Source organism: Strix aluco, chromosome W (genome assembly GCF_031877795.1).
Source record: "Strix aluco isolate bStrAlu1 chromosome W, bStrAlu1.hap1, whole genome shotgun sequence".
NCBI classification, from domain to species: Eukaryota; Metazoa; Chordata; class Aves; order Strigiformes; family Strigidae; genus Strix; species Strix aluco.
Window position 1 is genome coordinate 47967682 of NC_133970.1, and position 17694 is coordinate 47985375.

The window sequence follows — 17694 nt, forward strand, 5'->3', positions numbered from 1 at the left end:
TACAAAATCATATTGTTGTGCTATAAATTAGCATCAAGCATAGTGCGATGTGGTCAACTAACGCTCCCTGATCTGTATTTCATGTGTGGTGCTCTGTTAACCCTCTCCATATTTTTTTTCCATTTTGTTTCCTGAAAATCTTTTCCAAAACACTTTATTGACTTTTGTTTTATTAATTACAAAAATCCATATTTCATTTCAGTTTTGTTTTGTTTTTCCTGCAGGCAGCATCATAAAATCTTAATCAACTGAAAATGGCCTTTAACAATCTGACATCAAAGGCTGTGCTACTGTATGATGAATGGATTAAAGATGCCGGTGAGTCATTTAAGTCTAAGACTTATTAAATTTCAATAATTTTGAATAGCAATGTGTACCTATTCTAGGTGTACTGTTTATCAGCTTAAAGTAGCTTTGTCTTCCTGTAAATGTTTCTAAGACTTGTCGGGTTACTTATTGATGTTTTTAACTTTAAAGAACAGACTAGTTTCTGCATTTTTTAAAAAAAGGAAGAAACAACACTCAGCTAATTTATGGGTATAACCCCAGACTAAATAAAGTGCAGATGGTGATTCTTCTGTAAGAGTTTCTGGCTTACCTGAACATATAGTTTGCGTTTTTTCTGTGCTACTAAATGTAAAGCTTTAACTTTTTTTCATTAATGAACAATGGTATTTTATCAGTTAATTGAGCTAGGTGCATGGTGTTACTGTATTTTGCTTTTGCAAAGTAAAAGAAATCCTGATGAGTTATAGTATCTTGAAATTAATCCTCAGAGTAATTTACTTTATCACAGTCCTCTTGAAAAGGAGTGTTAGTCTCTTGTTGCAGCTGGTATGAGGATATTAAACATGCTTTGTTTTAACATTGTTGTTCTATAGTTCTGTATGCTTACCAAAAAATGACAGAGAAGATCTCAAGTTTGGGGTTAAAACCCATCTGTCTCAGTGGCATCCCTGAGTGTTCCTCACCATGGTAGGCACATAATGACAGGGATTAGCTGATTCCTGGGGAAAACTTGAGAAGCAGTTAAGGTTTGATCAATAAAATTATTAATTTATCTTTTCCAGTATAGCTGAATACCATTTCTCTTGTTCTATAGTACCACATCATGCAAGTGAGAAGGGAGTTTTATCAGTATGACTTGTGTGGGTGAAGTGGATTGGGATGGAGCTGGGTGATAGAGCATTTCCTCTGCAGTGTCTGTGACTTCAGAATTTGAATCCCTTGTGTGGTGGTTTGACCTTGGCTAAATGCCAGGTACCCACCAAGTTGCTCTATCACTTCCCCCCCTTCCCCTTTTTTTCTCAACAGGGCAAAGAAGGGAAAGAAAATAAGATAGAAAAAAACCCAACCCTTGTGGGTAAAACAACAGCAGTTTTAACATAAGCAAAGCGAAGCAAAGGTCCCCGCATGGAAGCAAAAAAAAGCAAACAGATTTATTCTCTACTTCCCATGAACAGGCGATGTCGGGCCTTCTCAGGAAGCAGGGCTCCCATACGCGGAGGGGTTGCCTCGGAGGACCAAGGGTGACCCCACCCCCTTCCTCCTTTCTCCCAGCTTTATACTGAGCAGCCGTCAGATGGTCTGGAATATCCCTTTGGTCAGTTGGGGTCAGCTGTCCTGGTTGTGTCCCCTCCCAAGATCTTGCCCACCCCGTCCCACTGTGGGAGGGGGGGAAATGTCGGAAAGAGCCTTGGTGCTGTGTAAGCACCACTCAGCAGTAGCCACACCACCAGGGTGCTATCAACACCCTGCCAGCTCCCAACATCAAACACAGCACCATGGGGGCTGCTACAGGGGAAAACCAATTCTGGCTCAGCCACACCCAGTACACCTTGTCTCTGCCTACCAGTGATTGTATTTGGCATCTTGTAGCATGCTGTTAGTGGCTGGACATGTTTTCCTCAGGATCAAGCTGAGAAGACCAATGGGAAAGCTTTGGTAGTGTCAATGCAAGAAGTAGATGCAGAAAAAGCAGTCAGTTGTGAAGAGCTGGTGATTCTCTTGCAATGTAACACATAGAGATTTCATTTTTTAGCTAATGCCTGGTGCTGTGGTTCACAATCCTCGCTGGTCTGTGGGCAGCAGCACTAGGCACGTTACAGGCTAGGTACAGCATTATAATGTGCTTTCCTCCTCAGTCTGTTTTAAAACTTCCAGTGGCTGTAAACATCAGAGGGTCTCGTGGGCGATGTGTTACTTGAATGCCGTGGGTTGAAGATCACTGATTTAAGACAACTGGCTATGAATTAAACATTTAACAAAAATTGCAGTGGTATAATTTCACCCACAAAATATAGCAACAAACTATGAAAGCAGCCGTTTACTGAGTCAATAGTTAAATTTGGGGTAATTCAAAAACAAATCTTCTAAAAGTCAGTTTATAAAAGTAAATATTTTTTAAAAATTACATTAAGTTTGTGTTATTTCTCCTGCTTATGGAGAAATGTTGGTCTTTGGTAAGCTGGGACTCACAGAAGGGTGCAGCAGAATCATGGTGAAGCTTAGAGGGAATGTCTGCCAGCTTCAGCTGTGGGGAGAGGGAGCAGGGCATGCATAGGAGAAGGACTCTCTGCAATAGTTCTACCTGGGATAACTTGCAACAGTTTTGCCATTTGGAGGTTTGTAATATGAAAGTGTGTGGTTTATGGTGCTGTGAAAGTAGTGACGTGTCTGGAATGAACAGACACAAGCCTCAAGAACTAAGCTATGAATACCAACTGATGGGACAGAATGTCTTCTAACTTTAAAATCTTACTATGTCTAACACCAGCTTATAAAGCTCAAGGATCTTGAAAAATGGGGCTACTCCCTGTCTGTGACTTGAACTTGTTCATGCTTTTCCAGAAGAATGAAGCCTCACATGGAAATGCAGCCTCAGTGATCTGCTTGTGCATTGCCTTCCTATGCTGCCCTCTGAGCCGTGTTCATGTGTAAAAATGCAGACTTTTCATGAGGGAGAGCTCTAGACTGAAAATCAGGTCGCTCGTGATTCTGTGTCTCCTCTTCATTATGTGTGAAGAATTGATGCAGAAAGGAGCATAGAATCCTACAGGTGCTAAATCTTGTTATCTAGTTGATATGGATTTGAGGTGAAAGGATTTTGAAACTTGATTGGTGACAGCAAAACCTAAACTGTTAAGAATTAAGTACCTTTTTGTAGCTGTTTTAGGATTTAGTAAGTATTGGAAAGATCCGATTTTTGTTGTGTGTGTGTGTGTTGTTTTTTTCTTTTCTTTTCTCCCTTCCTCTAGATCCAAGACTGGAAGGCTGGCCACTCATGTCTTCACCTTTTCCAACAACCATTATCATTGGGACCTACATTTATTTTGTCACTTCCTTAGGACCCAAACTCATGGAAAATAAAAAACCTTTTGAACTCAGGCAGATAATGGCGCTTTATAATTTTAGCGTGGTAACCCTCTCTTTATATATGACTTATGAAGTAAGTTCTATTTTTATTTGTAACATATTTATATATTTCATGTCTCTATCTTCATACCAAGTTTTAATAAATTTATTAATACAATTTCCACTCTGCAATTCTCAAAAAACTATTATTCTGATTGTCGTAATTATATTTCTCCAAGCTGTATGCTAAACTAATTGAGCTGATAATTGAAAAAAAGGGAATATCATACCTAGAAAGACTGTAAAATATTTTATGTGCCATTATATATAATTTAAAAAATTAAAAACCTTCGTAACTTATTTAATTTCCCTGGGTTGTACCAGGTAGACTACATGGTTTTTCTTTGTTGTAATTATTTCTGTCCTATTACATGATACTCAACACTGATGTTTCAAACACTGTATATAGAGTACATTTATTATAATATCCAGTTTGGGGATCTTCATCCTTAAAAAAAAACCCAAACCAAAAAAAACCAACCAAAAATCCTCAAAAAACAAACCATAAAGATCTTTAGCATTGATTTTTATCACTTCCCCTCCCAGTAGTAAATGCTCTTTCTCTCAAGAGGAATGTTGAGATTTTGCTGTAGTTCATAACTCAAGCAAGTGTTAGACTTTAAGACTGGAAGGCCTGATGAGTTGTATAGGGTTATGGGTTGAATGACCTGAAAATCCTTGACCATGAATGTATAGACTATGTAGAAGCTTTAATTTAGAACCTTAAACCTTAAGATAGATAATATCTGTTGTTTTGGGGTGTGGTGGTGATGTTTTGGGTTTGGTTTGTTGTTTTTTATTTTGTTTTTTTAAAGTGTAGCTATTTAACAGTAGTATTATGTGAATGATAGCCTTATACATTTGCTTGGTGAAGCATCACTATGCTAGTAGTACTGACTCTCTTTGTGTGAAATTTTGCTGTGTGGCTATTTCAGGTTTGGCAAATTGGTAATGATTATCCTGCCAACCTTTCAGTTACCTCAATTTGCATAAATTTCATTATGAGTTACAGTGAACTGCTTGACATTTCTTTTAACAGCACTCTAAAGGCAGTGCAGCAGTAGCTACTTTGTGTCATGACTGTTGTGTGGAAAAGCTATAAGTGGTGGGCAAGATGCATACGTTTGCTATTTAGACTTTGTTTTGAAAAATCACCAAATTTCCTCATGTGATTTGGTGATAAGTTTCATTTTGGTTATAACCCTCAGGAAACTAAAAAAAAAAAAAATAAACTTCTAGTGTCTGACACTAACATAGTCTTCAATTACTCTGCTATCAAGACTTCTATTTTACAATTTCATGAAAGAATGCATAGATAGAGTTTAACAGATTGAATCTCTGCTATTGTCTGGCTCTCAGCAAAAAACTGATTCTTTCCTTCTTTGGATCTAAGCCATTCTGTGGGTGCTTTAGTTTTGTGCTGTCTTGATGGTGTTTCAAATCTTGTTTCATTTAAGCAACTGATTCTTTTAGGAAATTAAACATCTATTGTGGTCACAGACCAAAACACTTCATCTGTTAAGAGAGCTGAACCTCCTATTGTGCATGAGTGGATGATAATCAATTGATGAGAAGTACTTTTTAAACAGATGTAAGATACAGTAGTCCTTAGAGGTTGGCTGGCAAATGAGCCAAGTGTAATATTAACAATGTCGATCTTGTCTGAGTTCTAATATATTCCAAGAGAAAAGATTAAATGATACTTGTTACATATAGTCCTTTGGTCCTGTACATGTGCTCTTGATTATAAAACCCTAGCTTCTCATCCCTGATATCAGTGAAAGATTAATTGAATCATGCAGTTCAATGAAGCAAAATTTTAGAAACTGATACTAAAAATATAGTGCATATTGATTTGTTCCTTGTCTTTAATGATATTAAGCCATATTTTTCTGTTGTGCTGGTTTTCTTTTGGTATTAAGATGTTTGGCTTTGATAGCAATTTTCAAAAAAATTTCAAAATGGTTGATTTGTTTTTGTAGTCTGATTTACACAATAAGTTGTTTTTCTAACATTGTTTTTGACATGTTTCTCCTTTTTGGTTACTAATGGTGAGATAATGGGTGTAGGAGGAAAGTTCTTGTCTATAGGTGTGGTCCTGGAATTAGAAATTCATTAATCTGCAACAGCAAAGGATTTTATGGTAGCTAGCCCACGCAGAGATAGATGACTGACAAGGTTGCTGATTCAACAAGTTTTTAATGCTGTTTTCCCCTCATGCTTAATGATTGCAAAAGTAATCTGAAGTTAATGATTTTTTTTTCAAAATATATAAAGTTAAATCTTTGCCCTTTCCCCTTTCTTTGCTCCAGTTTCTTATGTCAGGTTGGGCCACAGGATACTCATTCCGGTGTGATATCGTTGACTACTCGAGGTCACCCACAGCTCTAAGAGTAAGTTGCCAAATGCAAGGACAAATTGTTATGCTGCGCTGACTTTATTTTTGGAAATGCTTTTTGAACAACCAAATGCACTGCTGTAGAGTAGAATGCAGTAAATGGAAATGCCCTCTTGCATAATGTAGAGCATGTGAGTTAACTGGAGGGGTTGATTAGGAAAAAGAAAGAGGCAATGTATTTGTTGGCTTCTTCATCTTGGTTTTAACATTCCTTCAGGATTAAAGAATGTTTTCTGTTTTTAAAGAAAAAACAAACAAACTATACATTTAAATATTTGTCAACCTTGTGACACCACTTACTCATCGCAATACTTTCCTTTTATATAGTTACTTATTTTTCCTGCAGCTGTTTAGTTTTATTTATGACTACTATGATTTGACAATTTCTGGGTTTTACTCTTGCAGATGGTACGAATTTGTTGGCTTTACTACTTTTCCAAGTTCATTGAATTATTAGACACTGTAAGTATTTGTAGCCTAATAAAAGAAGTAGTGATGTTTCCTTTTCACAGTAGAAGAACCAGTGCTGTTGGGGGATGAGGGCATAAATTGCTCTGTATTTAGCCCTTCAGTCTTCAATTATTGGAATGCCATCAAGGTGTTTACCCTTATCTCTTTTCATCTTGTTGTCCCATCACACTGTTGTTTTTTGATTATCAGGAAAAATGTTAATGAGAGAACACACCTTTAAAAATTTAGGAAGCCCTGATAACTTGTCTGTTTAACAGCTGAATGTTGTGCTATGGCAATGCTTGTCTCAACACTGCAGATAAAAAATGGTGTTGATCATGTTGAATTTTTTCCATGTCATCTTCAGATTTTATCTTCCATGTTTGAAATATTTGCATCAGCAGCTCTGAATACAGCATAAATTGCCCTACTTACTTGCTCTAAATTCCTGTGTATGCCTTGGTGGTCATGACTATAGATGTATTTGATATCAGGCTGGCACTCTGCTGTTTCAAAGAAAGTCTAAGCAGCAATGCATTAAAGCAGAATGAAGACCTCGCTCACCACCAGCAGCCATCTGCCTTCCCCTCTTCCCAAGACTGACACCTAGTATGGTTGGTTTAGCTATTCTCAAACCAGCTTCTGAGTGTTGGAATCAGCTGTGATTTCTTTTGCCTTATTGTGTGTGAGGCACAACAGTGGTGATTCAGGAGCTGACTCATGAGCAGTTAGGATGTTCTACACCCTGCAAGCAAAGTTAGTCATCTGATTTTCATCTGCAAATATTCCTGATTCAACACTGGAAGATTTTACTGACTGGGACAAATGGAATGGTAATGGAAGGGCCAGGAATGCTAAAACTAGAAAAGCCTGATCAGTTTAGTCCTCTATTTACCTCTACTAACCACTGGTTAGGTTGCTGCTTTTTAACTAATCCTGGGCTTGAAAAAATCATCGGTTCTGGTTTTTTTGTTTGTTTGAGTTTTGGGGTTTTTTAAAATTTGTTTTGTTTGAATCCATCCAATTAGGTACCTGTTTCTCAGAAGCTTTTTGGTTTTATTGCAAAAGAAATTTCTTAGCTGTATTTAAGTTAGCTGTTTCCAAATGTTTTTCCTGTCAAACCAGATTTTTTTTTCTTCTGTGTTCCTTTCTTTGCTATCTGATACTACCCTTTGCATGACCTGACTTCTCCTTACACAGTTTTCTTGCTCTGTCTTCCCTTAGCACTTCCCTTGATGTCCATCCTTTAAAATGTGGCCTGTCAATATCCATTAAGAATACCTACATTTATTCTGTCCAATTTTGCCTTTTTCCAAGGGTAGCTAAGTCAGTGTTCATAATAGTGCTATTTCTCTAACTTAATATTTTCTTCTCTCTGTATCTGTTTCTAGTCCTTTGGTTAATTTTCTCAAATGGCGCTGCCTTGGTAGTTCAGGGGACTTCAAATCTGATGCTTCTAGATACTTTTCAATCCAAGCAAGTCCATTTTATGCTGTCTGTTGCACGCATAGGTGATGGCTCAACCTTGGACACTTGCTTTCAAAGCTTGCCCTGGCTTTTGAGACTCCACAGGTGGATTTTACATACTGGTTTAACTTTTTTGAAAACTAGTTTGCATATCCAGAGCCTCAGTTTCCCTTCTCCCAAGACTGCAACTATGAAGAATTTCTAAATGTATAGTAGTGAGTAACCAGCACTGATGCATACAGTTTTTTGTATGTATGTTGGGCTTGATTATCTCCTGTAACATTCTGTTCATTAAAAATATGTTTCAGATATTTTTTGTGCTGCGTAAGAAAAACAACCAAGTTACATTCCTGCATGTCTTTCATCATTCCATCATGCCATGGACCTGGTGGTTTGGAGTCAAATTTGCTGCAGGTAGTGGAGAGACAGTTTGAGTTGTACATATCTGATGGTAGTAAAAGTTAACTATGCTAGACAAAAATATTTAAAGAACAGAATTTAAAAAATCTTGCAAATATCAATCTGCAGTATTTCATGGAACAACCAAGATCACCATACATAATTATTTGAGTGGGGAGTACTAATTTTTCCGATTTGACAGCATTTTGTGCAATGTTGGTCTCTTGTAAGGGGAAGAAGGTGCAGAGGAGAGAGGTGTATGTAAGCAAAGAGCATTATTACATGAAAACATACTGCAAAATCAGAAGTACTAGGGGAGAAGTATGAGGCAGATAACTCTGTTGAAACTAAATCAAAGGCATTTGTCCTCCTGAAATGTAAGAATTGAATTGGAGGGGAGGACTGTGTTCTCATTGTTCTTGCTATCCTTTGTTTTGCCTGTTTAAGATTTATTCAGGCTTTGTTGCAGTTATTTTTACTGGCCTTGGGTAGCATAATTGGGGCTTATTTACATGTAATACTTTGGCTTTCTCAAAACTACAGAGATAATTTCTGGACCTTATTTATTGCAGAAACTTATTTGAACAGTAATGAATTGAAAGTCTTTGTCCACTTCTAGCTTACCTTCACCTTCTCCTTTCCTGCTCTGTGTGTCTATGCATGCATCTTTCTATGCTATAGTATTAGTGTGCAACACTAATAAATATAGTTTGCCATAAGAATAGTCTGGTAATCATGGAGCAGAGAAATGCAGTGTCATTTAGTAGTACATCTCTAGGAGGGTGTGGGTTTTTATAGGAGTTTCTACCAAGAAAGAGGGAGTTTTGTACATGTTCTTTCACTCATGTCCTCTGGCATGTTTGGTTTTTTTTCTCCCAGAAAATCAGTGACGGATTGATGAAAAGAACTATTGCCTATTAAATCATATTTGTTAGGGCCTGTTCTATGAATACAAAAATAAGCCCTGAAAGCAGACCAGAAGATTTGTAGATGGGGTCCTCTGAACATGTTCCGTGTGCAGATTTTCCTAGTGATAAAAGGATATACTTCTGCTGTATTTGTTGAGTTAGGAAGCTGGTGTCTTGATCATGTCTTTCTCAAATGTTGCTGAGTAACTGGTACTTTAAGTTAATGGTGAAATTGTGAATAGTTTCTTGGCATACAGTTCAGTATGTTTATAGATTTGCAAAGAATCCCAGCAACTAACAGTTCCTCCCCTTCAACCTTGAAAAGTTTCCATTTAAAGGCGATTAACTTTCTGCCTGGACATTAGATCAGTATACCAGATACAGGCTTCTGATTTTGCATTGGATTTAAATTTCCCATGTGATAATTTGACAAATACTTTCAGCAAAGTGTGCAAGGCCTGTTTTGTCTTCTGCTTGCAATAGTCCCTCATGATCATGAAAAGCTGTGTTTATTCCTACAACTCTATTGCATATTTTTATACTAATCTTTCCAAATGTTGATCTGTTTGATAACTTAAATTTTTTACAAGAATTTCAGTCCTGCTGATGATTATCTTGTATTCAGTTTCATCACTGTTTATTCTTCCTTCTAAATAGTGGCACCGATCAAGTTTTCAACCTGTTTTTAAAATCAACATGTTTGTGAAAGGAGATGCTGATTTTTATTTTTTTTTTTTTTTTTTCTTCTCTCTGATCTGATGTAAACAGGGAATTGTAAGATGGTGCTTATGTATGGTGTTGCTTTTTGGAGCATATTTTTATACTGTTGTTTAGGTTATGTTTTTTTTTTCTCTCCGCTTTAACTATTTATTTTTTCTTTTGAATGTTCACTGTGCAAGCAAAAAAAAAGTATGTTTGAACTGTAAGAACGCTTGAATTATTTTCAAAAATGCAAATAGCTAAGTTTCAAAGAAAGTTTACAATCACAGCTGGAGAAGTTATGATCGTTCAAGCTGGAAGACTAGTATGAGCTACTAAAATCACAAAATAAGTTTTATTTTTAATTTGAATGATTCTTAATGGAAAAATTGGCTTTTGGATACAAAAGTATTCTCACTAAGTGTCTGCTTTTCATGACATTTTGTTTTCTTCCTGATGCTCAATATTTTTGTGTTCATATTTCTCTTAAAAATATTTTGCTGTATGCCACTACTTGGACCATTTTTACCTATAATTTCTTGTGTTAATTGAAATAAAACTACTTTGAGCAGGATCATCTAACTCCATAGTTGAACCAATGGAAAAGGAAGTATTTCCTTACTCGCTTTGTGAAATGTATGTATCTTACCAGTTTCAGTCATGAGTTTACCCCAAAGGGGGGGGGATTACCTAGCCTTAAATTTCCTTTTCACTGTATGTATGACTATGGATTTGTGAGACCCTCACTTAGGTCATGATTCTGAAAACTCACTGTCTGAAACTGTGATTTTATTTATTTTTTTTTTTTCCCTGGAAAACTGGAAATCTCTGTTGGGAAGAGAATTATTACTTATCCTCCAGAGCTTTACACAGTTCATTGTAATGTCTAGAAAAGAGGTGTAAAACAGGAGGAATGCTGTTTCCACTAAATTCTCTGTGCCTCGTTCATGTATATGTTTTAATAATTAAAAAAAAAAATCAACCCAAAGAACAAAAAATTCCACTAAAACCTTTTACAGGTAATTAGATTAGCTAGGTTTTATTGCTTTTTTGGAAATTTGTAGATAAGCCTTTTCTGAGAAAGGAAACTGATGAGATACCTCAGAATTGGTGTCAACCCAATTCAGGTTAAATAATTAATCAAAGTCTGTAGCTTTTGTGATCTGGGATTTTTTTTCCCCACAACTCAAACCAAACTATTAGGACCTGAGGTAGCTTAAATACCTGATGCAATAGTACTACCATATTTTGTTTTTCTACAGGTGGTTTAGGAACATTTCATGCTTTGCTGAATTGTATTGTCCATGTTGTCATGTACACTTATTATGGAATCTGTTCTTTGGGACCAGCCTATCATAAATATTTGTGGTGGAAAAAATACATGACAACTATACAACTTGTGAGTAATTTTCTGTTTGACTTAATCAGCTTTCTGAGAGGTGTTTAAGACTAACACAGACTTAATGCAATACATTTGTACTTTTAGTTACGTTCATGTATATAACTTACAGTTGGTACAAGTTTTACTCGAATAAAACAAAAGTTGTGAGCTCCATTCAGTTATTGACGTAAATCTGCTGACTTCAGTGTTCACTATAATCACAGATTTGGACACATGAGCTTTTCAGTTATGCAATACTTGGTAAATATATTTTCAAAACTCATTTCCTGTGTAAAAATTATTAGAATATAAGTTTACACCAAGAAAACATAATTAATGTATAGAATACACATGTAAATAGCAACGAGCAAAGGGAAAAAGAAGTATTTATTAAGAATTTCATGTCCATTCTTTCATAGAAATTGTTTGTGTTTAGAGAATTTACCTCTCCTTAATTCAAAGCATTAAAAAGTACTCTTGCAATAATTACATTACATGTTTTATCAGCATTAGATCACTTTCAAATGGTTACTGCTCTGGGTGCTTTCTTCATGCCCAGCTTTTTTAATAGCTGAATTTTGAAAATTTAGCTTCTGGCTAAACAATTAGTTTGGCCTGAGCAAGGATGCTGATGGATGAGGGAAAGAAGCAGGGAGAAGCAGCTATGGATGTAACTGCTTGCACCAGGTCTGGTGTTACTAGAATAGTTCATGTAACCACATGTAACTCTGAATGATTTAGCTTGAATATTTATAACTTACTTAAAGTCTTTTTGTGTTGGCAGCACTACCAGTGGATTATTAACTTGGAGTTCATGTGGAAATTATTCTTTTTATTTTAAATCCACTATGAAATTGTTTTTTGCGACCTTGTGGACCTTTGTGTCACAAGGCCAGGTTGGACGGGGCTTTGAACAACCTGATCTAGTGGAAGGTGTCCCTGCCCATGGCAGGGGGGTTGGAACTAGATGATCTTTAAGGTCCCTACCAAACCATTCTATGGTTCTATGTTAGTGTGCAGGGGTGGGGTGGGTGGGAATTCATGTTCACCAATCCTATAATGGTTGTCTCTTTTTCTGGCTAATTTTTCTAAAGGAGTCTTCCATTTGTCCTTCCTTCCTTCTTATTTGACCTGGCCAGTACAGACTCCTTTTTTCCTAGTATGGGTTTCTCAGTGCTGCTTGTGATTCAGCTTGTCCCAGGACTTCTCTTTCTTTACTCTGTGAAAATGATTTTCAGTGAAGTAACATTTTGGGAGAGGAGCTCTAAAGGTACATCTCTATAGTTTTAAAAAGTCCCCTGCTCCCAACTTTCTGTTTTTCTGTATGCAAGCTATGCTGAATCTTTTTAAACTTCTGTAGTAAGTTTATCATTTACTTAAAAAGTATTTCTTTTCCTCATCTTTTTCCTCCAGGTCCAGTTTATTATGATTACAGGACATATAGGACAAATCTACATCATGGATGATTGTCCATACCAGTATCCAATTTTCATGTTTATTATTTGGCTATATGGCTCTATGTTTTTAGTCTTGTTTCTTCACTTCTGGTACCATGCTTACACAAAGGGACAACGACTACCAAAGATGGCAAGAAATGGGGTTAGCAAAGATCAGTGAAACAAACTCTTTAAGAAAAAAAAGTGTATATGTCAAAGTGGAAATTTGCACTACTTGACAATCAAGATGTTTAGGTGCATGCACTACACTGTGTATATTTTGTATGTTTTCTTCCAAAACAGAATTTGTATTGTTACCATAAGTTATTTGGGATTCAGAATTTTGGGATGGGGGGAGCAGTGTGGATCTCTGATTTTTTTTTTTTTTTTTTTTTTTTTAAAGTAGGGGTGTTTGGTTTTTTTTTAACAATTTGTTCATGTCTATCCTATAAGAAATGAATGGATAGATGATCTCTATCTAGAAGATGCATGAAAATAAAGATACTCATTGGGAACATTAAAATGTGTATGGACATGTACTCAGTACTTTGAATACTGAGGAAAAAAATTACTTCACCTTAAATGTTATAAGTTCTTGAGACTGTCAGCTGCATTTTATTAAAAGAACAAATCTTCAATAAATGCTGTTTATAGAATCTAAAGCTTATTATTAATATAATTCATAAACATTATATGTGTTTACAAGCTATATTGCTTTAAAGAAAGGAATGTATGTTAATCTGTCAAAGTATGGCATTTAATTTGAAGATCATAGACTTTTTTTTGGTGATACATTGTCTTTTACTAAGATAACTTAATTAATTTCATGTAGGAAACTTCTTCTCACTTGAACATTATCCTAAATGTTGGAAACATAATTTGAGGATTATCCAAACTGTCTTGTAGTGTAATGATCAAAACATCCTACTAACTTGTTCACCAAAGTATTCAGTGTGTCTACAGTGTGTCTATGGATATATTTTGATATTGGTAACCTAGGCTGTTTGGGGGGGGAAATCTTATGATTCAGTAGGCAAAATCTTAGTCCTCGAATAACTTTTAAAGAAACATTTTTTTAATTGAAGCCTAAATGTCACCTAGCATGATTGTACCGTGCTCTATTTTCTTCTGTTTCCATTATCTATTGAAATACATGCCTAGAAAGATTTTCTGTTGTTTTTTTCATTATTATTTTTGTTTGTTTTTAACAACTCAAGGGTTAAAGTTTCTCCATTAATAGCACTGGTTACCTTGTCTTTGTTCTCTGGAACTAGACAAAAAGATATGTGCCATTCTCTGAGCTACTGAGAGTGGGGCAGGCAGTGGTGACAGGGCATGACTCCAGTCTGTATAGAATCAACCAGTATGTTGTTTTCCATGGTTAGGCAGATTGTTAGGGTCACACATGTATGGAAATTAAAGGACCTAGCTATTTGTATGCAAGTTGGATTTGTACCGTATGAATTTATTAAGGAATTGGTGCATGCAACAAACCTGTGAGGAGTTAGAGGTGTTTTAATTAAATGTTACCTTTAAAAGTACTGTTTTCTATTATGATTGCCACTAACAGAAAAGAAGCTTGAGATTTTTGCTTTGTGCTTGATCTGTGGGATTTTCAAGTACCCAAAACTTTGGAGCAGTTTTAATTGTATCCCTGTTGTACAATTCCAAGAAAGTAAGTTTTGTTACCTGGATACTTTTATGGGAATACTGACATTTATGGTGTACTGTTAATGCTGAAATAATTTAAACTTTATCTTGGACATGGGTTGAAAATTATTTCTTATGAGATTATATACAAGTCGTCTTTATAAAACAAATAAAAAATAATTTATATTTTAGCTTTCCACTATTTAATCCCTGTAGCTATCAAGCCATGGCAGATTGAAATTAGATCCTAGAAAGGATTTGGATGGATTGAGGTGTATATTGCAACCCCTAAATTTTAGATGCTTGATCCTGGAATTCTCAGTGCTGAGTTTCAGCTCTGTGGCAGTGCATGTGGAGAGGTACGTTAGCACAGAATCCAAGACAGCCACGATGCTGATCAGGGACTACGCACAGTTTCAGTGGGATATGCAATCACTAACTTCGTGTCAAATCCTGCCAGTCTCTTGTGACGGTCTGATGAAACCACAGTTAATGTCTCAACCATCCGGTAAAGAACTTTGGCAAAGGAAATGGTTTCTATGGAAACACCAGGACTGTGCAGGTAATGGCAGGGAGGTGGGAGGCGCAGCAAGAGGAGGGGGTCCTGCGGAGGTGGGACCACACTTCTTGGAGGCTGAACTTCCCTATCCTGAGTGACTCTGTGAAGAGCCAAGAGAGAAGGTGTTTTCACGAAAGGTCAAACAATGGTCACACCTGCAGGGAGGGGGGAGTAACTCCCCAATGACCCCCAAGCCCACTGACTCATTTCCAGAAGAATCTGAAGGTACAAACTGTGCATGTACCAAAAGCAAGGAGAATTCTAGAAGCATAAACTGGGCATGATAACGAGTCCAAGTGCCCACCTGGAGGAGGGGCAAGGAATAATAAAAGGACACAAGTCAAAGCCCTGGGTGGTGGTGCCCCACTGGAACTGGACCCCTAGGCTGGCTGGACTAACAATGGAACCAGGACTGGTGAAATTTTCCTTTTTTGTCTTTCTCTCTCTCTCTCTCTCTTCTCCTCTTTCCCATTTTCTCTCCCATTCTTATCCTGTATCCCCGCATATAAGACAAGGCTTGTTTGGGCCTGTTTAAGGCTTATCGGGGTATAAGATCTGCCACTAGTCGGTGTAAGTTTAATGCCTGTTGCAGAGGATGCAAAGATTACTGACAAAGTTTCATGCCAATTATCTGTTGTGAGCGAATAAAAATTGATTTTTGTGAATTGAAGAATCCTTGGTGTCATTTCACCTTAATCTGCTTTGCCAAGCAGCTTTCCAGCATTTCCCAGCAGTCCTGGCTGACCGGGTTGGTCCTGACAGATTGGAAACTGGCCAATGTGACGCCCATCTATAAGAAGGGTTGGAAGGATGATCCAGGAAATTACAGGCCTGTCAGCTTGACGTCGGTGCCCGGGAAGCTGATGGAGCAGCTCATCCTGAGCACCATCACACAGCACATGCGGGACAACCAGATGCTCAGGCCCAGTCAAGCATGGGTTTATGAAAGGCAGGTCCTGCTTGACAAACCTGATCTCCTTCTATGACAGGGCGACCTGCTTATTGGATGAGGGAAAGGCTGTGGATGTTGTTTACCCTGACTTCAGTAAGGCCTTTGACACCGTTTCCCACATCATTCTCCTGGAGAAACTGGCTGCTCGAGGCTTGGATGGGCACACACTTTGCTGGGTCAAGCACTGGCTGGATGGCCGGGCCCAAAGAGTTGTGGTGAACGGAGTTAAATCTGGTTGGAGGCCGGTCATGAGTGGTGTCCCCCAGGGCTCGGTTTTGGGGCCACTCCTGTTTAACATCTTTATTGATGATCTAGACGAGGGGATCGAGTGCACCCTCAGTCAGTTTGCAGATGACACCCAGTTGGGTGGGAGTGTTGATCTGCTCGAGGGTAGGGAGGCTCTGCAGAGAGACCTGGCCAGGCTGGAGCGATGGGCTGAGGCCAACTGGAGGAGTTTCAATAAGGCCAAATGCCGGGTGCTGCACTTGGGCCACAACAACCCCCAGCAGGGCTACAGGCTTGGGGAGGAGTGGCTGGAGAGCTGCCAGTCAGAGAGGGACCTGGGGGGGTTGATTGCCAGCCGGCTGAACAGGAGCCAGCAGTGTGCCCAGGTGGCCAAGAAGGCCAATAGTATCCTGGCTTGTATCAGAAATAGCGTGGCCAGCAGGGACAGGGAAGGGATCTTACCCCTGTACTCAGCCCTGGTGAGGCCGCACCTCGATGACTGTGTTCAATTTTGGGCCCCTCACTCCAAAAAGGCCATTGAATGACTCGAGCGTGTCCAGAGAAGGGCAATGGAGCTGGTGCAGGGTCTGGAGCACAGGTCTGATGGGGAGCGGCTGAGGGAACTGGGGTTGTTTAGTCTGGAGAAGAGGAGGCTGAGGGGAGACCTCATGGCCCTCTCCAACTCCCTGAAAGGAGGGTGCAGAGAGGGGGGATGAGTCTCTTGAACCAAGTAATAAGTGATAGGACAAGAGGTAATGGCCTCAAGCTGCACCAGGGAAGGTTTAGACTGGATATTAGGAAGCATTTCTTTCCAGAATGGGTTGTTGGGCGTTGGAATGGGCTGCCCAGGGAGGTGGTGGAGTCCCCATCCCTGGAGGTGTTCAAGAGGCGGGTTGACCCAGTGCTGAGGGATCTGGTGTAGTTGGGAACTGTCAGTGCTGGGTTAACGGTTGGACTAGATGATCTTCAAGGTCCTTTCCAACCCAGATGATTCTGTGAGTCTGTAAAATCCTGACCTGGGAAGCAGCGAATCTGAGTCATTGTTCTGATGCCTGCAAGCAGTTAGTGCTAATTGTTGTAAAGGGCCTCAGACAGGAATGCACCCAAGGACATAATTTTTGCGACTGTGATGGGTCCATCCCGGGGAGGGCAGAGAAACCAACAGACACCTGTGGGAGCCAAAGATAAGAAAGCTGAGAAACTTTACAGACAGAGCCATGAGCCAAGACGAGGCCTTATATGAAAACCCTCAGAGTTCACGGAAAGGACACCAAGAGACACCTCTTCAACAGCCACTAGGGACCACCACAGACCACCGAAAACCCCCATGGAAGCCCCTCGGAGACCCTGCCCCAGATTTTAGTATGCTCGCGCAATGTATTAACACATGCATTAGATCCTCTGGAAAGAGGTGGGTACTTCTCAGAAGTTACATGAATATTCATTTCTTTTATTGTATATAATAAACGTGCCCTTGTCTTTCAGCATGCGCGTTAGGTGGAGTGATCCCCCGTGCATCCAGCGCTGCAATAAAGAATGCCTGCCTTCTAAAACTGCAAACTAAGTCTTAGGGGGTTCTTTTGAGACCAAATTTACGGTAACAGTCCCGACAAATTGGGACATGATACCTCTGGCATGTGTGCGTGCCCTTGGATTCCAAAGTAGGGGAAGGGACCCAAGGATGGGGACCTATTGCTGTTTTTTCAAACAGCTGGAAAGGATTTGCTTCTGATTTATTTTTAAAGCTTGAGTGGTG

At 38.6% G+C, this 17694-nt stretch overlaps 1 protein-coding gene across 1 annotated transcript; it reads left to right on the top strand.

Moving 5' to 3' along the window:
- The first annotated feature begins 254 nt into the window (after nucleotides 1-254).
- On the top strand, nucleotides 255-15426 carry LOC141917643 (very long chain fatty acid elongase 7-like). Its single transcript, XM_074810998.1, has 7 exons — nucleotides 255-318; nucleotides 3258-3448; nucleotides 5727-5807; nucleotides 6218-6274; nucleotides 8038-8143; nucleotides 10998-11134; nucleotides 12530-15426. The coding sequence occupies exons 1-7, from the start codon at nucleotides 255-257 to the stop codon at nucleotides 12731-12733; spliced, it is 840 nt and encodes a 279-aa protein (XP_074667099.1). The 3' UTR covers nucleotides 12734-15426.
- Nucleotides 15427-17694: the final 2268 nt, after the last annotated feature.